At 40.7% G+C, this 21,805-nt stretch overlaps 1 protein-coding gene across 1 annotated transcript in view; it reads right to left on the bottom strand.

Annotated features, from left to right (window-relative positions):
• Positions 1 to 21,805, bottom strand: part of ZDHHC17 (zinc finger, DHHC-type containing 17) — a 91,738-nt gene that overhangs the window by 54,079 nt on the left and 15,854 nt on the right. The window contains exons 2-7 of the mRNA XM_015406662.1: positions 15,996 to 16,099; positions 10,370 to 10,492; positions 8,229 to 8,306; positions 3,743 to 3,887; positions 2,566 to 2,630; positions 1,167 to 1,329 (exon numbers count right to left, since the gene is read on the bottom strand). Of these exons, the coding sequence (XP_015262148.1) occupies positions 1,167 to 1,329; positions 2,566 to 2,630; positions 3,743 to 3,887; positions 8,229 to 8,306; positions 10,370 to 10,492; positions 15,996 to 16,099 (678 nt within the window). The remainder of the gene's footprint in view (positions 1 to 1,166; positions 1,330 to 2,565; positions 2,631 to 3,742; positions 3,888 to 8,228; positions 8,307 to 10,369; positions 10,493 to 15,995; positions 16,100 to 21,805) is intronic.

Raw genomic sequence — 21,805 nt, 5'->3', positions numbered from 1 at the left:
CTCCTGCGCATGCGCAGGAGACGCTCTTGCACTTTCGGGGGGATTTAAACATCCCCCCGAAATTTTTTTAAACTTTTTTTATTTTTGTGCACACGTGGGGACTGGCCCACGTGTGCACAAACCTCCCCCGGCCCCCCAGCTGCCCCCTCCGTGCTGATTTAAGTATCCGCACGGAGGGGGCAAGTTGGCTATTAGATATATAGATAAAGCACAGGACTTCTAAGATGTATTTATACTGGTTTACTGATAATACATAATAGAATATTTTAGGTCAGCTGCCTGGTCATACTTCTTTATATTCTTTATGTGGACACATAAAGCTGCCTTTTATTGAGTCAAAACATTGTTCTATTAATTACCCTTATCCACTCTGACTCTCCAGGGTTTCAGGCAGAGGTCTTTTGCATCATCTCCTAAAGTGATCCTTTAAGTGGAGATGCCAGGGAATGAACCCAAAGAACACATGTTGAGCCACAGCCCCATATATATATAACATTTAACACATCAGATACAATAAACCTGAGACCTTTTCTCTTCCTATGGATTTCGTCTTCCACAAATAGTAAACCTGATTGAGTCATATTCACTCTTCCAAAAAATTACAATGCAATTCAGACAATGCATAAAGACTACTACTTTACTTCTCTTGCTACTATGTTGCTTTCTAAGTAAAAACATGTCTGCAGAAAGGCACTGTGACCAACTGCTGCTTGTCAATGATTGAGGAGAAAACACAGATGTTCCAGACTAGAACAGATATTTAAAGATAAAAATCTATAAAGAGCTAGTTCATAATCTATGAAGTGAAAGGAAGAACCTTGGCAGTAGAAAGTGGTAAGGAATATATATTTTTGTGAGGCAATTTTAAACACATAATTTATCACTCAGTCAATTATTTTAGGAGCTGGAAATTGTTCAATATGCTGGAGAGGCATGAACATGAGGAAAAGATACAAGGAAAGAGGGGTGCTAAAGATAGGGTGCATGGCCGCTGCATGTAGGGAGGAAGAGTAAGGGCTGAAGTAAATGATTCAAAAGGGTGAGGAAGGGAACATAAATATGAGAAAGGACAGCAGGCATGTATCTGTTAGAAAGAAATGCAAACAACAAAGAATCTATGGACAGGACAACTAAATTTCACACTAGTTAAAAACAAGTATATTTACCTTGATATTTTGGGCATCAACATTAGCTCCAGCTTCTAGAAGGAGACTAATCACTGTAGTATTCCCTGCTAGTACTGCCCAGTGTAATGCTGTATTCTTATGATATTTGTCTCCCAGATTCACTGAAACATTAAACGTAAGCAGCAACCGAGTTGGGTCCACACTAAAAAATAAAATCAAAGTTAATTAATTAAATTAAATATTAATTAAAGGATCTCAGTGGGGAGAGCAGGGTATAAATCTAATAAATAAATATAATCACCTGGGAGGGGGGAGAGATTATCCGTGCAATACAGGTCAAATTTCTTTGTCCAAAGTAAAAAGCACTAATGAGCCCCCCCCCCCAAGAAAGTACTAATGATCAGTTTCTACTCAAGGCAAAATGTTCAATAGAGAGTACACGGAATTAAAAAATGAGAGATCATTAGCATTTTAATGAACATAAAGATATTTTGTCTGTATTGCATAACTTAATACTCTTCCCCTCTACTTGCCCAAGGGGTACTTCCAACATGAAACTTGAAGAATAACAAGCTAGCCTACTTCCGGACATGAACACAGAGACAAAAGGAAAGTACCTGGATGGTAAAAGGCATGCCATTGTGCTTGCCTTCAGAACATTATGTAGCTTCTGTATTAGTGCAAAGCCATCTTTAAAAATTCTGCTCATCTTTTTTTTTAATAATCTTTTTATTAATTTTTCCAAAAAAATTCTGCTCATCTTAATAAACAAATATATAATAAGAGAAAACACTGACGAGTGTTCAGTCTTAAATGTATTTGAACTTTTCAGAAAATCCCCAGACTTCAAATACAATTTCTAACAATTAAAAAAAATTAGATACAAAAATGGGGAAGGTGGGATGATCAGGACATCCTAGTTTGCCTGTGAGATGGAAGAAGATCCTTAGCTCACTGTAATACCACAAAGGAAAATGTATTCAGTAACAGGGATTCATCTCACTCCTCATACAACACTCCTCTAATGTTTATTTTTCTTTTTTTGGAGGGGTTTTGTGTGTGTATGTATGCTTGCATGCCTGGAAGTCATGGTGACTTCTGGAGACCCCTAGTGGGGACGTTTCAGAGAGGTGGCTTGATTGGTTGCCTCTGCGTCCAGAACCCAGGTATTCCTTGGAGGTCTCCCATCCAATTACTTGCCAGGGTCAGCCCTGCTTAGCTTCTGAGATCTGATGAGATCAGGCTTGCCTGGGCTATCCAGGTCAGGGCAACACTCCTCTGATGTTGATGAATCCTTTTCATGAATTTTTAGAAATAAAGCTTTTGACTCTAACATAACCAAAAGAATAAATTAACAGATAAAATATTTTTTATAAAGTTTATATTCTGAATAATATGAAAAATTTCACATAATTTCAGTTTTGTATAAGAAAATTACCTGTGTGTTCTGTAAGCTGCCCACATTAAAGGAGTCATTCCATTTTGATCCATCATATCTACATCCTAATGAAAAGAGCAAAAGGTAACCATGTAAGTAAAAGTATTAAAGAAAGAACACTGAGGAACAAATTTTCAGATGTCTGAAGCAGACAATAAATCATAATGAATTATCAAAACCTAGACTGTGACACAAAGAGTGTTGACAGAAATACTTTTAATCTATTAACTGATATTCTCATTCACTGCAAAAGGATAATGCAGTACTACAAGAAAAGAGATAATAAAATATGCTATAGCACCATCTGCTGTTACAAGTCAGTCACTTTTATGAACCAGTTGCCCAATACACTATTCAAAGATCAAACAGTAAGATTTTGTGGAAAAGTTTGAGGGAATAAACATGCTGGGCAGAATCCAAAGTGCAGCTAGTCCCATGTAACCAAGAAAGTGTTGGGCTTCTATTTCTTGAACAGCAAACCTCCCTACCATATAAGAAAATTTGTTTAAGTAGAAAAGTAGGAAGAGAGTTTTCTCCCCACACAAAAAAATTCAAAAATCCACCAGATATATGTAAGCCTTAGGTTCAGCTCAAATAATTATTTAGTTTCCAGCCATTATCAGCTCCTTCTACTTAACTAATCAATATAGTTACTATATCCTGCCAACTGCAGAGCTTGGGAGATGCTTTTGAATGGACCATGAACTTTCAATGGAACATGGAATTTCATGTTAATTATCTGCTGCTTTACAAATGCAAAATCACTTTGGGTCCCCATTGTGGAGAAAGGCAGGGTATAAATTAAGCGAATAAAATAATAAATATAAATGAAAATGCATGGGTGCTGCACTGCATTTTTACACATATACATAAGACAGCAGACAAGGTGAAGTACCTATTTTCAATACAACATCCTGGGAATAAGGTATCATAAAATTATTCCAAGTTAATTAAACACCCCCAATAGCATTTTTCCTTAAAAGAGAAAAAAAATGGAGTAATAACTGTAACAGCTCTATATTTAGTCATGCTTAATGGCTTTAAATTATGTCACAAAAGAATCCAAGAGTAGTTTACTAGTTATTCCTGGAATGTTGTGATATACAGTATTTGTTTCACAGTGAACAACCCAATAAAACACAACTAACACTAAAAAGTACAAATTAGAAACATTTACCTGTCCCTTGGCTATTAGATACGCAACAATAGAAGTATGTCCAAACTGGGCTGCCAAGTGAATACAACTGCATCCTTCTCCATCAATTAAAGATGGATCGGCACCATATTTCATTAGCTGTACAACCATTGATAAATGACCCTGTCTAAAATAAGAATACATGATACAGAAAATATTTTATTACATTTTTTTTAAAAAGACATCCTTAAATAGAAACATACTCCTAGAGCGAAAAGGGCCATATCCACTAACCCCTCTTCCCCCACAGATCAACCCAGACTATCCCCTAAGCAGAATTATTTATAGTTTATTAGCAAGAACATTGATTGGGGGGGGCGGCAAGGAACTCACTTTTTCCACAACGTCCCTGAAAATGTTTGAACACACATCTCAGAAAACATCTCCTCTTTAGAAATTCGAGGATGTGATTCTTATATTTACTTGGACAGTTTAATCCGCTCTCCAATCACAAACAAGAACTTTATTTCCAGCCCGGAGGACATAGCACTGAATTTTTACATTATGATTGCCAACTGCCTGGAGAACAAATGTCTTTTCATAAGAACATAAGAAGAGCCCTGCTGGATTAGACCAATGGTCCATCTAGTCCAGCATCTTGTCTCACACAGTGGCCAACCAGTTCCTCTGGATGGCCAACAACAGGGCATAGAGGCCAAGGTCTCCCCCTGACATTGCCTCCTGGCTCTGGGATTCAGAGGCTTAGTGCCTCTAAATGTGGAGGTTCGCCTCAGCCACCATGGCTAGTAGCCATGATTGATAAGACTTATCCTCCATGATGTGTCTGCTGTGGGGAGGGGAAGGGAAAGGAGTTTGTAAGCTGCTCTGAGACTCCAAGTGAAGGGTGGGGTATAAATCCAATCTCTCCTCCTTCTTCTAATCAAGTTTAAAGCTGTTTATCCCCTTTTAAAGCTGTTTATTCCTGTGACCATCACTACATCTTCTGGCAGCAAATTCCATATTTTAATCACTCACTGTGTAAAGTAGTACTTCCTTTCGTCTGTCCTGAAACTACTGCCCATCAGTTTCATTGGCTGCCCTCAAGGTCTAGTATTTTGGGAGAGGGAGATAAATTTCTCTTTGTCAACTGTCTCCACCCCATGCATAACTTTATAAACCTCTATCATGTTCCCCCAAATTCATCTCTTTTCTAAGCTGAAAAGTCTCAGACTCTTCAGCCTTTCCTCATAGGGAAGGTGCTCCAACCCCTGAATCATCTTGGTTGCCCTCTTCTGTACTTTTTCCAGCTCTGCAATATTTTTTAAAAAATAATTTTAATTGCTTTTATATACTACATCCTAAGGGAAAGGGGCAAAGGAAGCTCTAAAACTAATACAGAAGCTAAATTAAGACAAGGATCATGTTTCAGAAGTTACATTCTTATATATCGGACCTACAATAATAACAAAGGTACTATGTCAAGGTATTGATTTCTAGATAAAGCTGACTTGAGTCTTTAATACAAATCTATAGGTGCTTTATAATCAATTATGTTCTATTGAACTTCCAGTTTATTTTCCATGCTTTTTCTTCTTGTATTTCAGTTTAACTAAGTGGTTTGGGAGCAGCTACTCCTTTTTCCGAATCCGAGACCTCAGAGGTATTGCCAGAGATACTTGACGTATCTTCGGATTCACAGTCACTTTTATCATCTTCTTCATTGTTGTCCTCTGTCTTTCTTTCATCTTTGTTCAGGTTTTGTTGCTGTTCCAAAAAATTTTTGGCTTTCTGAACAGAGTCATTCTTGGTCTTCTTATCTTTATAGTTGAACACAAGTCCTTCTGGAAATGTCCATCTGTATGAAATTGAGTTATTATGAAGGAAGAAAGTTAAGTCTTTGTATTGTTGCCTTCGCTTCCGCACCTCAAATGGAATATCCTTTAAAATGTTCACTTCTTCACCTTTTACTTTCAAGGTTTTCCCAGATGTAGCTTTCAAAACAGCTTCTCTAGTAGTTCTCTTGGAGAATTTCACAAATACTTAATCAGGTAGCTTATTCTTGATGAAATCTGAGTAAGTCCAATAAGTCAGATCCATATCGTTTTGCACTACATCTTGTTTAAGTTCTGTCACTGGTGCTAATGCTTAGCTTAAAAGTTCTTTTAAATTTTCTCCTTTTTGTTCTGGAATGCCTTGAAAGTGCAAGACATACATTGATCTTTCCATTTGGAGCTGCAACAGTTGACCTTTATGAGATTCTCTCTTTTTCCACTTCTTCCAGTTTCTGTTTAATATCTTTTGTTTTTGTCTCAACTTTCTTAATGGCTTTCTCAGTATTATCTGCTCTTTTATCCATCCGTGTAAATTGCTTTTGGACTTCATCCAGCTTGCTGTTGATATTTGACAACTGCTCCAGCAGAGGGCGCAATGCCAGTGCAAGCGTATTAGGAAAGTCAGCAGCTGCTTCCTGTGTCTGGGAAGGAGTCGTTGGTTGGTTATTTCCTGTGAGAGGCTTCTTTTCCGGCACCATTCTTCTCCCTCAACCAGACATTCTTTACACAAGGAGAAAGTTTTTAAAGTTAAAATGAAAGTTCTCCGATTTGAAAACGCTTTGGACTATTTTGCACCTTTTGGTCTCGTTTGCTGCCTTCTCACGGTCAGTTTCGCTTTTTCCCTCCCAGTTTATCATTCAGGAACCGTTTAATTTCGGGGGGGGGGGGAATCCCCAACTCCTCCCCCACCCATGGCTTATCTCATGAATTGCTGCCATCCTGTCCACCGTGCCTTGGCGAATCCCCATCAGAGCTCGATGGGACACGTCTGACCTGTGAGTCGCCAAAACTGGAACCTGCAGCTCTGTAATATTCTTTTGGAGATACAGTGACCAGAACTGTGTTCTATATGAAGCTGCACCATTGATCTATACAGGGGCATTACAATATTGGCCGCTTTATTCTCAATGCCTTTCCTAAGAATCCCTAACATAGAGTTTGCCTTTTTTACCACTGCAGTACACTGGGTTGACACTTTCATTGAGCTATCCACAACGACACCAAGATCTTTTTCCCTCTCAGTTTCAGCAAGTTCAGACCCCACTAGCCTATACTTGAAGTTGAGATTTGTTGTCCCAGTGTGCATCACCTTACACTTACCAAAATGGGACTTCATTTGCAACATTGTTGCCCAATCCCCCAGTTTGTAAAGGTCCTCTTAGAGTGCTTCACAGTTGGCCTTGGTTTTCACCATCCTGAATAATTTGGTGTCATCTGGTATCACTACACAACTCACCCCTGGTTCCAGATCACTGATGAATAAATTAAATAGAACCAACCCCAATACCAATCCTTGTGGGACCCCACTGCTTACTTCTCTCCAGTGTGAGAACTGTCCATTGATTCCTACTCTTTGCTTCCTGTCATTCAACCAGTTTTTATCCATGAGATCCCATCATCTTATCCTATGACGGCTAAGTTTACTCAGGAGTCTTTGGCAAGGTATTTTGTCAAAAGCCGTTTGAAAGTCCAGATATATAATGTCTACATGCTTGTTCAGTTTCTCAAAGAACTCCAAAAGGTTGGTGAGGCAGGACTGTAAATAAAAATGGTTCCTTGTTTTGCTCTGAGAAATAAAATCTTTTGTTGCAGGGAGGCCTACAGAAATCTTTCCAGGGACGGTTAGAGACAGTTAGAACAGAGTGACCTTGCCAGCTAAATTGTTTGCAGCTGAAGTGCTAGGGAGTAGCACTTTACTTTGGTCCTTCCAGTTAGCACATTCCAAGCAACTGAAGTTATGGGGCACCTGTGTGGGAAAGGGAAAGGCCAAGCTGCAGTATGGTTTCATTTCTCCCCTCTCTGGTCCATCCCTTAAAGCATCACATGCTTAGCAACATACAGAGAGTTACATCATCTCTCAGGTTTATGATTGGCCTAATAGGCCTAAGGTCAATCACAGACCCTCTCCATAAATCTAGTTAGCCTTTGCTATATTGCTGGCTTTTTAACCTCTCAGCACTGAAGCATGTCAGTAGTTACACAGCTCCTTTTGTGTGACCGGCATCTATCCTGACTGCTTGCTTGGAAGGGCTATGCCCTTGGATATCTTTACTTCGCTGGAACTAACTGCTGAGATGAACCAATAACGCTAACTTCGAATTTTGACTATGTATTAGCTATGCTGGATATGCTTAGATTCATTTGTTTTATCCCTTCACAATCTTGTTTCTTTTAATATTTTTGCACTTTAAATAAATAACTATATTTTTTATCTTGTCATGGATTTTGCCTTCATTGACCTCAAAGCCTTTTTCCAGGGCCTTGGCCTTTGACAACCTACCAGCTAACTGTTTTGTGTTTGGAAACTCAGTCTGCAGTCCCACTCTGCAGAGCTGACTTTTCCTGTTCATTCCCTGAGAAGCCAGGAGACTTGTCCTTTCCCTCCTGGGCTGTAAGCTTTCTCCAAAACAAGTATGAAACAAAACAATTGCCTCTGAAAAACAAGCTGGAGGTAAAACATCCCAGTTTTTCCCTACCTTGTCGCCCAATGAAGCGGTGTGGAATTTAGGTCCCCTCCCAGCTGGTCAACAATAGCACCTTTTGATATGTAGTACCTGCAATTCAAGAATTCAAAATATAGCCGTGGGAGTCACTGTCATCATGAAACATCAGAAACAGCTGTAGAAATCAAAAGTTCACTTCCTCCTTGCCTATTAATGACTGGCTTATTTAAGAAAAATAAAAGGAAACTTAACATGGGGGGCGCAGGGGGGAGACTTGTGGAAGTTGAAAAAATATCTCAAAAAATCAGATCAGTCACTTCCATAACTGAAGCAATCATGGGCATGTAATAAATATTGATTACTTAGTGAAGAAAATTTTATAAGGGAAGTTATGCATTTCATCTCATTATTACTGTTCATCTGAAGAAATATTACTATACAAAGCATCTCATTATTACTGTTCATCTGAAGAAATATTACAAAAGCTAAAAAAAATTAACATTAATTGTGGAAGGCATAAACAGCAAAAATGCAGACAATTAAAGGCCTACCAATAATAACACATTAGAAACCCTTACAACAGACAAACGGGTGCAGGGCTGAACCAACATCCATGGCCATGACGTGACTAAAAGCATCCTAAGACATTGCATAAGGAGTCTGCTAATGGCCCTATCATTTTCCCAACATCAACCAATGTCAGTCAAGTGTTCCAGCACTACACTGTTATCAAGAACAAAAGACAATGAGAGCAAGCACAGCAGCACTGATGAAAGGTACATTGCAAGCTGGTGGCGCAAGTTCTGCAATGCCTAACCAGTAAAACTATCAAGTGAATAACATTTGGATTTTTAGAACTATATTTAGAACTAGGCATGTATGCAAAGGATATCTCTGAATACAGAGTTAAACCTGAATTCTGGATTTGTATGTATTGTATGTATATATGGATGTATGTATTTATATTCAAACCTACACGCTACTGTATAGTCATGAGGGCCCTCAAAGCATCTTAGCATAAAATACTACAGAAAACATCACAAACACATTTAAAAACTACTGAAATTTTGCATCTATACAAGAAACAGTCTCAGATCCATGGTTACTGTATGACTGCAGCATAAAACACGCCTCTGTTCATGACAGGAACTAACATGGTTGGTTTGTGATGAACATAAGAACTTAAGAGATGCCAATGTTAGATCTGGCCAAAGGCCCATCCAGTCCAACACTCTGTATCACACAGTGGCCAGAAATGCCAGTGCCATCAGGAGGTCCCCCAGTGGGGCCAGGACGTTAGAAGGCCTCTCACTGTTGGCCCCCCCCCCCCAATCACCAAGAAGACAGAGCATCACTTGCCCCAGAGCCCCTATCTATACCTTGTGGCTAATAGCCACTGACAGACCTCTGCTCCATATGCTTATCTAATTCCCTTCTGAAGCCATCCATGCTTGTAGCCGCCGCCACTTCCTGTGGCAGTGAATTCCATGTGTTAATCACTCTTTGTGCTCTCATGTGCCCTCCTGCTTCCCCTCACACATCTTGGATTGGGCTGCCTGAATAACAATACCTGAGCAAATGGAGTTTGCTGCCTTCCCACAAGCTGAAATTCTGAACTGGGTGCTTTAGAAGAATCAAACTGGAAAGAGCTCAGGCCAGTGTGTGTTGTTCTTCCCTACTCTATTTTACCTTCACAAGAACCTTATAGGGTGTATTAGGTTGAGAGAGAGTGACTGGCTGAGTAGGGATTTGACTGTAGGACTTCCCAAGCCTAGCCCAAAAAGCTAACTACTACACCACACTTGTTTTCTATGGCAGATATCTCTTTTTTTTGTTTGCAGAAAGCTGTATTGGTATTTTTAAGCACCATCCATTTAACAGCTAGGGAACAGCTCAGGAATAAAGAACTTTTTCACAGATCAGGCAAATGTGAAAAGTACTATAGTTCATTTAAGGGAATGACACAAACACCATAAAGTCAGTAGTGTAAAAATTTTGTAAATTATAAAACTATAACATGTCCTGCTATGTTATCATAATGTGGCCCTCCTGATACATTTGCATATGCATGCTGAGGCTCTACCAATACATGTTTGCACACGTGCGCATGCACACACACAAATATATGATTAGGTATAAGAATGAATATCAAATAAAGTCAGGTATTCACTTACTTCACTAAATCTAATCTGTTGTTGATTGCAGCCCAATGCAGAAGTGTAACGTTTTCTTTATCTGGTTGCCGTACATCATAGCCTGCTTCTACCAACTCTCGACAACGTTCATAAATTCCATACCTTGAAGGAAAAAAATCAGAGGCAACTCTATTACTTCAGGCTCATAAGAGTCACACATGCTTGAATCTTGAATTACAGGGTCTCCCCTACTGTAGACAATGTCCTGGATGCTAGGGTGCCATTCTGCTTGTGTAGCAGCAACTCCTGTGATAGAAAAACTTTTCCATCTGCAAAAGAATGGAAGGAGATTTTTGCCAACTGCTCCTTCCTTCTGCAGACTCCCAATGTGCTCCTCACAGCATTCTTCCACATCCACTGACATGCCTGAGGACACTTTTAGTGGTCACAGAAGACTTCAGTGAGAAGAGTTAGGGAAGTTTTCTTCCTTTCGCATAACTCTGCTTGTAATCCAAGCCTTTGCCTACAAAAGAAACCTGACTCAACAGAGGCCTCTTTCCTTCCCCTGCTGTAACTGGCTCATGATGTGCATATGCCCGATGGCACACTAGCTCTTGTTCACACCTTCTGAATAGTAGAATCTAAGGAGGGCATTAGAATTTGCTTTGTTCTTGTTTACACTATACCTTCCATATACTTTCCAGAATCCAAGAGCATTCCAGTAGGAGAGGACAGTGCTGACCTGCCAGCTGAAGCTATTTAAAGTGGGTGTACCGTGGATGGTGTTCTGGATGCACATTATTATACTGAGCCGCCAGTGATATATACAAATGGTTTTAAGTTGTTATGTATTTTATATTAAATGCTTACTGTTTTACTGGTTGTATGTAAGCCGCCCTGAGTCACCTCGGCAGGAGGGCGGGGTAAAAGTTAAATAAATAAATAAATAAATAATCAGTTCCACATAATCAACTGCAGTAACACTTCTATTTTGAATGATTTATAAACAAAACAAAGTTAAGTATTGACCTGAAATAGCCTTTTTTATCATAGCAGAGTAAAACCGTTGGCCAGACTAGATTATTTTGATAAACACAATGAGCATTGTGAATCCTCCAAAAATGTCCTAATAATTTCCAAATATTATACAAATACCTGCAGTTACATTTTTGTCCCTTGGCTGCACATACATTTATTTATTTATTTCATTAAACTTATGAATTGCCCACCCTGCAAGCAGGCTCTGGGTGACTTACAGCCTTATAAAACATTTAAAATACAATCTATATATATAATTAAATTTGCCAACAGTAAATCAATAATTAAAAAACAATCCAAGATAGTAACATAATAATCCCTCTTTGCCAGCCACACCAGGGCAGCTGGGGGGCATAGGAAGGAAAAGAGGGTGCCAGTCTTAACCTCCCGTTGCTACCTTCAAATAAAAGCTCGGTGAAACATCTCTGCCTTATAGGCCTTGCAGAATTGCATCCAGGGCTCTGATGTTATTTGGCGGAGAGTCCCACCAGGTCAGGGCCAGCACCAAAAAGGACCTGGCCCTAGTCGAGGAAAACTGGACCTCCTCAGGGCCAGGGGATCACCAGCAAGTTCTTACTAGCCCATCTCAGTGTTCTTCTGAGGACATATTGGAGGAGACAGTCCCAAAGGTACGTGGGTCCTTGACCAGTCAAGGCATTGAAAGTCAACACTAACACCTTGAACCTGACTCGGTACTCCACCGGTAACCAGTGTAGGTGGCGCAACACAGGTTGCATGTGTGCTGTCTGTGGTGTTCCCACCAGTACTCGCGCCACCGCATTCTGGACTAGTTGAAGCCTCTGAGTCAGTCTCAAGGGCAGGCAAATGTAGAACGAGTTACAATAGTCCAGCCTGGAGGGGACTGTTGCATGGATTAGATGTGTCTAGGTCAGGGCACAACAGGAAAGGGGCCAGCAGCCATGCTTGGCGCAGATGGTAAAGCCTCAGTCTGGCAGTATTTGTGTTCTGCACCTCCATGGTCAAGGAGGTGTCAAGAGTCAGACCCAGACTCCTGATGGAGCGTTCTGGTATCAACAGCGCCCCATCAAGAGCCAGGAGCCTGAATCCCAACCCCCAGCCACAGAACTTCCATCTTCCCCAGGTTCAGTCTCAGCCTGCTCTTCCTTAACCATCCTGCCACAGCCTCCAAACCCTCAGCCAGATGTTGTGGGGTGGCATCTGGGTGGTCATCCAAGAGCAGATACAGTTGGGTGTCACCCACGTATTGGTGACACCCAGGCCCAAAACTCCGAGCCAGTTGGGCGAGGGGTGCTTATAGATGTTAAACAATGTTGGGGAAAGGACTGCCCCTTGAGGAACCCCACATAATAGTGAGTACCTAGAGGATGTCTCCCCACACCACCACTACCCTCTGTCCCTGACCATGGAGAAATGAGGAAAGCCATTGCAGGGCTACCCCACGTATCCCCATGTTGGCATAGCAATGGATCAAAAGATCATAATCGACCATGTCAAACACTGCCGTGAGATCAAGTAACTAAAGCCGTGCCAATCCGCCTCGATCCAGGTGCCTACGGAAATCGTCTGTTAGGGCAACCAACATTGTCTTCGTGGCCTGAGCGGAAGCTGGACTAGCTACTGCTCCCTCAATTACCTTGCCCAGGAATGTTAAGTTCAATACTGGGCAGTAACTGGCTGGATCATATGGATCCAGTGATGGCTTTTTTAAGAGCAGTATCCCTACAGCCTTATTAAGACCCTCTGGAAAGGCCCGTTTCTAGGGACAGGCTGATAATGTCCTTCAGTGGGCCCGTTATCCTCTCATCACAAGCTTTCACCCACCATAAGGGACATGGATCCAGCAGGCATGTGGTCGGCTGTCCTGTCAACATCAGCAGGGGAGAGTAGGCTGAAGGTGTCTAAAATTGAATCCAAAGATGGCCAAGGGGCCTCCAGCTCATTTACTGTATCAATACTGGCAGGCAGGTCATGGCAGAGCAACAGGACTTTATCCAGAAAAAAGCTCGCAAAAGCCTCACAGCTAATGGCTGAATTTCTACTCTTTTGAGTCCCTCCAGAGAGAGATGTCAATTACTGACTCTAAACAATTGTGCCCGGTGTGAGCTAGCAGAAGGAATGGAAGCTGAGTAGAACCCTTTCTTCAGAGCCTTCATGTCCTAAAAGATGCTCTTGTAGCTTCGTTGTGAATACGCCACCAAACTCGCTCAAGCTGTCTTGAGTTCCCACTTCATCCCCCTGAGTACATCCGTATGATATGGGTATAACATAAGTCCATAGTAACAAAAACACTAGCAACAAAAACACAAAGAAAGGAAAGGGAAAGACTCTTCACCTGGATATATGACTACTCTAAGCATGCTGAATTATCACAGAAAAGTCTTGTATGACTTCACATCACATCCACAGCTGCTGCAACAAAGGCTTTTTCCTTTCTGAGTAAAATATGCATGTTTACTGTGTACCGTTTAAAGCAAGAAAAACAACAAAACTTTATGGACAATAAGCCATACATTTTAAACGATATTATTGATTTCCCCCCATTCAGAAATAAAACACTGGCCTGGTATTATAAAGGTAGCAATGCTTATTCAGACCATTAGGTGGTGTTCATTTTCAACCTTTTAAAGTGATTTTCCCTCAGATTCATAACGAAAACTAGCATCTCTATGTATACTTCTCAGCAGTTATCCAGTTTAACTTTCAGAACACCAGGCATAATCTTTCTCTACAGAATCTTAGGGTGAAATTTTTCCGAGTTACTGTCCCATTAATACCATTTGTAAATTTGTTATTTTTTCATTCTAATATTATAGATTGAGAAACATCATGTGAAATTACACTAGACTGTAATTTTGCTAAGCAAAACCTAACAACAGGACCAAGGTATGGGAAGTGAAAGTTACTTGGGCATTAGAAAAGAGCAAGAGTCTAGTAGCAGCTTAAAGACTAACAAAATATGTGGCAGGGTATGAGCTTTCATGAGTCACTGCTCACTTCACAGCTAGAATGGAAGTCCATCTATCCAATTTATTGGAAAGTGGACAGATTTCAGATGCTAAATAACATTAGCACAAAACACAGTGAGACACACAGTGAAAGTGTAACCAGCAAAACAACTGTCTGTAAAAAAATGTTTTTACTTAAAACATTTCCAGTAAATATGACAGATGGTCTCCCATTCTAGCTGTATTTGAAGTAGTGAGCAGTGACTCACGAAAGTGCATACTCTGCCGCACATTTTGTTGAGTCTTTAAAGTGCTACTGGACTCTTACTCTTTTCTACTGCTACAGACAGACTTACATGGCTACCCTTCTTGATCTTACTTTGGTATGGCATGCCTTTTTTAAAAATCTGGCTTTAGTTCCAGTTTTTGCACATTTTACAATGTGTTCACTGTTTCATACTATTTCTAGTTTTTTGTGATAAATCCAAATAATTTCCATGCCAAAAACATAAGCAAACACCTCAGACAGATTTAGTTATCATTCATTCTGTTTCCTCACTAAGAATAATATGTTCATTTTTAAAAATATCTGTATTCAGCATTTTCAACACAACAGTTATAAATGTAGTAGACCCATTAGGAAGTTATAAATCATAATATGAAACACAGGAAAGGAGTAAAATCAAAAATGAAAAGCTAATTGTGCTATCAGAACAACTTTAGGTTTTTTTAATAGTTACCTTTTATTTAATGGAAACTATTTTGATCATGCTTTCAAATAATCCAGAGATTACTTAAATACACATTGTAAATTTTATTAGCAATCCTCCTACCATTTCTACTATTGTAACTTCTTCTGACAATAATTTAAAAACAAATACACATTCTTTTTTAAAAAGCAGGAAGAAAATTCTTGATCTAGAGGAGCTGCACACTTGTAAAATTCTGATGATCTTCTTAACTTGCATAAAAAACAGTGAAGATACGAGCCTGGCAGAAGGCGGAGGAAGCATTCCAATTCCAAAATGCCAGCATTGCCCTGACCTGGATAGCCCAGGCGAGCCTGATCTCATCAGATCTCGGAAGTTAAACAGGGCTGACCTTGGCAAGGCAAACGCTTGGAAGGGAGACCTCCAAGGAATACCAGTGCTAGGACACAGAGGCAGGCAATAGTAAGCCACCTCTCTGAAATGTCCAAGCCCCAATAGGGGTCGCCAAAAGTTAACCATGACTTCCAGGCATACACACACAAAATACGCACTAAAAAATGCTAGCATTTACATTCTCTTCACCTGAGCCCAGCAGGGAATATATTATTGTGACTAGCCTCCAAAGTTTCAGGACAGGCTTGTGGTAACCACAATTATCTTTTCCACTTAAATTTTGTGAGGGGCCTAGTAGCTGGCTGTAAAAGGGCTGGAAGCAATGCTACTGAGGGCAAGCACAGCCAACTATCTGTTCAGTATCATTATTTAAAGCCTCATCTTCCCTTTTCAATGTGGTAATACTTTTATATTCTTTTTCATATTTGTGTTTTCACTCTTAAATTGAAATAACCAATCAACATTATTCCTTGTTTTTTCAAGAATTCATATACTGTTTTTCTCTAAACAGTCATGCAATGAGCAGACATTTTAATAATATGGTTTCTATATATTGCTAATATGGAACAACAATTTATGCCAATTAAATCTACTTACTGTGTAGCTTTGACGATATCCCATGTGCTATAATCATCAATATGACTTTTACGCCCAAGAGTATCAGTGTATCCATGGTTATAATGGGCTGGGGGCTTGATTTCCTACAACACATAGGTAAGTGGTGTCAGGCAAAAATACCCAGATTTTAAATCTTCTTTGAATAAACAGCACTTAAGAAGCAGTTATTTTAAGCTAATATCCAAATATCCAAGCATACCTATGCTTATTCTAGTGGAGAGTCTCAATTTTAACCATCAATATTTAAATAGCTGTGGCAGTAACTACAGATAGTAAACAAAGTATATATAGAAACAATCTGCAAATGTTGACAGACAGAAAATAGGCTTAGATTTAGCTGAGTTACACAATTGTAGAAAACAAACAACAAGCATGAAATAGGCAATACAATTTTAAACATATTGGCTCCAATCCTACAAGCTGTTTGTACAAGGAGGTGGGTGCTTCACTTGATTTCCCTTCCTTACTGCAGCCCCGTGACATTTCTCACTCACACCGAGTGCCTACCAGCCTCCACACACACACACACACACACACACACACACACCCCGTTCAGGGTTACAAGTAGGTCAGACTGTCACACGTCACTACTCTTCTTGCCTCTTTTAAAATACATAGAGAGCCAGAGGCATCAGCAGATAGGGTAGCCCAGCCCCCTCTAATAATTTTCCCCTCACTCAAACACTGCTCAGAGTTGAAAGACAGAAATCCCGTCTACAGTGTGGTTCCCCGGCCCAATTTGAGAAAACACTCGGCACGATCCTGTAGAGTAGAACCAGATCTAGAACTTTATTAATAATAAAGGAGGGAAGCACGGGTTCAACAAGATTTTGGATCCCACAGCTCTCCCTGAGGTTACAATGGGAGACATAAGGTTTTATACTCCATATGACGCTTATAAATAAATAATTATTATTTGTTCCATCAAACATCAGCACTCTGACCTAACAGGTCTCTGATTGGCAGAAAACCTTTTAGGCTGGGCTTTCCCAAGTAAAGTTTTTTTCTTTTAGCTGAACAATAAGTGTTTCTTTCTCTTAGACTGTAAAATTCTAAAAGTATCTATATAGCTGATATGGTTTACAAGGTGCCACTGTTGTTTGTTTAGCCAGAGACATGCACAGTTATAGCTGGCCTACAAAGCCCATAAGCCTCAGCAAAAATAGCAAGTTAACATTTTGTTCTTTCAGCATTTTACCTTCCCAGCATGCATCCAAACGTCACAAATGAACCAAAGTTAATACCTGAATACATTCATGATGTTAGAATCATAAATGGCACTTAACATATGCACCATGGAAGTGCTAAGTGGACCCACCAAGTCAAACCTGTTAGTCAGTGGCAGAGTATAAAGTGTTTCATAAACTGTGCGTACAACAGAGTTATTGGGGTTGGGGAATCCAATACAATCCCATTCACATGCTGCCACCAATTACTCATAAGCCAAAATATACAGAGACTGAGATCTTAGCCCATGCGGGTGGGTGGGAGAGTTTCTTTTCCTGAGACAGCCATCCTACAGGTTAAAACAAATAAGGAGTTAACTTTTATTCATGGTTTGAATATATCACTGAAGGAAGGAAGGTAGATGCCACAATGTTTCTTTTCCATTGCACTTTTGAACTGTTTCTCTATTCCAGAATTTGGGATCTTTTGTTACAAACTGACTTTTCTTTCCAATTAGCTTTAAGCTGCTCTTTGCCAGGGATTCCCTCAGCCAGACACACCTTCATCTCCTTAACTGCTCTCCTCCACTCTCTTAACTGCTGTTTGCAACTGTAACTTTCCCTAACATTCTGTCATCTCCCAGTGGCTGATCCTACGGAGAGGCAGAACCTAACCCATCCATCACACCCCCTTTTGCAATTATGTATTTGATTTATGAGGGTTCCCCCAGTGGATAATATTCAGGGGCCCACAATGCTGCAGTAAAGTAATCTCCTTCCAAAAGCGTAACATTCACAGATTCCTAGCTATGATTATGAGAAATTGATTATATACTTAAGAATCAGACACTGAGCTCTTAAACAGAAGAGGGGAAAGGATACTCTGGCCCCTCTCATCAGCCAAAGCAGTAGCAGCCATAGAACAGTTCCACTACTTTCATTAGGGCAAGATCAGTCTGGAATCAACTGCACTGAGGTCCTAACATGTTCTATATTTTTTAGGCAACTTGAATGCCTTAAAATTCCCCTCACTCCTTTCCTATGACTTTTTCAGATTTTAAGCCTGAGGAAGATGATTTTTGAAAAATCAAGATGTAAATACAGCTAACCAATTAATTATTTCCTCACATCATGACAGGCCTGTGTCTAAGTTTTCTATACAGAACAAGTTTTCAACAGAACAGGGAATCAAAATCAGTTTCAATAAGAAGGGCTGTGATTTAAGAAGGTAGATGTACAAAAGGGCTTCAAAGAATTTTATTAATCATCTGTAATTTAAGGAAAGCTTACAGGCAGTAGAACTAGAACAATTTACACAAGAAGATTCAAGCAACCATTGCTTTCATCATGCATGCGCCAATGAAAGCTCAGGTTGCACTGTTGCTGCTGAGTACCTGCTAGTACCTGAGAGCCAGTTTGGTGTAGTGGTTAAGTGCGTGGACTCTAATCTGGGAGAACCAGGTTTGATTCCCCACTCCTCCACTTCCAGCTGCTGGATTACCTTGGGCAAGCCATAGTTCTGTCAGAGATGTCCTTGAAAGGGCAGTTCTCTCAGAGCTCTCAGCCCCACCTACCTAACAGGGTGTCCGTTGTGGGGAGGGGAAGGGAAAGGAGTTTGTAAGCCGCTCTGAGACTCTGAGTGAAGGGTGGGGTATAAATTCAAGCTCTTCTTCTTCTTCTTAGTAACATTAGTCACTGGAGAATCAAATATTTTATTATTGTTACTATTTATTAAATTTATAGACCACCCTTCCCCGAAGGGCTCAGGGCGGTGAACAACAGGATTAAAAATATAATAAATAGTTAAATTACAATTTACCAATAAAAACAGCAACAAATTGTTAGCTTAAAAATGCAGTTCGCTCCTTCCCATGGAAGGATCGGGGGCAGTCATGGAGGAAGCCACAGTGAGAACCACAATGTGCATAACTGCTCTCCTCAACCGTAGGTCTGGCAGAAGATCTCTGTTTTGCATGTCCTGCAGAACTGAATGAGGTCCCACAGGGTGCAGATATCACCAGGCAGAGAGTTTCATCAGGCTGGAACCAAGGCCCTGGCTCTAGTTGAGGACAGTTGGACATCTTTTGGGCCAGGGCCACCAGCGAACTTTGACCTTCCGAGCACAGGGCTCTTTGGGAGACATACTGGGGGACATTTCCTTTTTGCCAAGGGAAAGAAACCCTCTCATTTTAAAGTATACTATAGAACTTGGGTTTTCAAAATCTATGTAATGCCTAAGTGCGGAGTATTAAAACCCTACTAAGAGGTGTAAAGCACTTTAAATGCCAACTAATAATCTTTAATTCACATCTGTCATGATCTGTGCAGGACTGGGAGCAGGGCCTGGTGCGGCCTGGTCCCAGGAGAGACCTGCATGGCAGTGAAAGCAGACGGCCTACAATTCCCATAAGGCTTAGCAACGAGCTATAGCCAATCAGAGTACAGAGATTCTTTGAAGGGACTGTTGCATACTGTGAGGAGATTCGGTTTTAGCTGTTAACTGTGGAAAATGGGGTCTTTCGTCTTCTCTCTGCGGTCTGGTGAGAGGAAAAGATCCCCCACTTGGCTCAGTGTGTTAGGCAGGCTGTGGGTCTGGAAGTAGTAACCAGTTAGGAATAGTAATAGGTAGCTGCGTTAGATTCTGTTTATTTTGCCTTTTAACCAGTTATATCTTTTTAAAGCACCTTGTCTTGTCTTGTTTTTCCCCTGCCCAGTACTGTAAAAATAAACCCTTTCTGTTTCACTGTTTCTCTGCCTTGGTCATCACGCTCATGTTTTCTTGGCTGTAAAAGGGGCATTTTGGATGGGCTTGAGAGGGTACCCTGGACCTTCTCAAGAGACCGAAGTCCAGACCCCCTGGGGTCATGACAACATCTTAAACATACAGCCAACAAATTGCACTGACTCTTCTCCCTGTATCCTACTCCTTCTCCCAGTGTTCCAGTAAATTCAGATCAAAGGTGATACAGCCAACTATAATTCCACACACTCTTCCTCACAAATCATATCAAAATCAGAGGAATAACAGAAAATAAACAAAAGCAAGTAAGTGGGGGGTGGTGACAGGTAACAGAAAAACATTTCATGTACATTTAAGACTAACTCATGTAAGATATACCATATTGCATTAGTTGTATACGTTTGAGTAGTCGTAAGACTGTCTAATGTATATTTTGTTACATTGTTTATAGTTTCTGTTATTGTTTTATGTTGTATGTGAAAATTAAATAACAAAAAGAAGGAAAAAAATGCTTTGTAGATGTCACTCTCTGAATACACAAAGAAGTGTTTAACTTGCCTAGTTGAAAAAAATCATGTTAGTCTGTCAGCTAGGTATCAACTGCCAGCAAGCCAAAAGTATTGTTAAAAATCAGAATAATGATACCAGTCAACTTGCCTATTCAAACCAACTAATTCAATGAAGACATTATTGATACTTGAAGGACTTAATCTTTCAGAAGTAAAAGAAGAAAAAATAGTGACAAGGAGCAGCATCTTTACTTTACGCTGTGGAATGTCCTTTCTGGAGAATCTTATCAGGCAGGCTCTCATGGCATTTAAAAGGAAGGCAAAGACCTTTCTTTTTTTAGGAAGGTCATGGGAGAAGGGTAATTGTTACTCTCCCTACATCTTTTTAAAAATTATTACAGTTTTATATTGGTACTAGGAATAAGGCACGTTGTGGAAATAAATACAACGAGATCTAGAAAGAGGCTCTGGGAGAGTGCTCTGGCTTTGGGCAAACAGTGTCAATTTGCTGTGGCGACCTCAGCAGGGTATAATGACAGAGTCCACTGTTTTCTCCAGAGGAACTGATCTCTGCTATTTGAAGAGCAGTTGTAATTTTGAGTGATCTCTAGCCCTCACCTGGAGATTGGCAACAATTGTTACCCAGGACGAAATGGCTGGTTTGGAGGGTGGAGTCTATGGCATTCTACCTGTCTGAGGTCCCACCCCTCCGCAAACCCCACCCTTCCCCCCCTCAAATCCCCAGGAATTGCCCAGCCTGGAGTTGGTAACCCCATCTCCTTCCCAGCTAACCATCAACCTACCATCATCTGCCCCTTTGACTTCAGCTGACTTCTGCCCTCCCTTCTGCAGAGCAGTTGTAATTGAGTGGTCTCCAGCCCTCACCTGGAGATTGGCAACAATGGTTCCCCATGAGGGACTGACTGGTTTGGAGGGTGGAGTCTATGGCATTTTACCTGTCTGAGGTCCCACCCTTCCTCAAACCTCACCCTCTTCCGCCTCCATCCCTCAAATCTCCAGGAATTTCCCATCTGGAGTTGGCAACCATATCAGGACTGGCCCCAATGTGTTTTCTCCCAAAGGCCAAAATAGTCTATGGCATTTTACCTGTCTGAGGTCCCACCCTTCCTCAAACCTCACCCTCTTCCGCCTCCATCCCTCAAATCTCCAGGAATTTCCCATCTGGAGTTGGCAACCATATCAGGACTGGCCCCAATGTGTTTTCTCCCAAAGGCCAAAATAGGTGACAGGGCCAAGCTTAGTTGCCTACCGACAGGCGCTGAGGGGAAAGTAGGGTTGCCAGCTGTAAGGAGGGAAATATCTGGAGATTTGGGGGGTGGATCCTGTGGAGAGCAGCATTGGGCGGGGGTGGTG

This window comes from Gekko japonicus, unplaced genomic scaffold (assembly GCF_001447785.1).
Source record: "Gekko japonicus isolate JY-2015 unplaced genomic scaffold, Gekko_japonicus_V1.1 scaffold188, whole genome shotgun sequence".
NCBI lineage: Eukaryota > Metazoa > Chordata > Lepidosauria > Squamata > Gekkonidae > Gekko > Gekko japonicus.
Note: the sequence above shows the minus strand (reverse complement) of the source record. Positions and strands in the feature narration are given on the sequence as shown.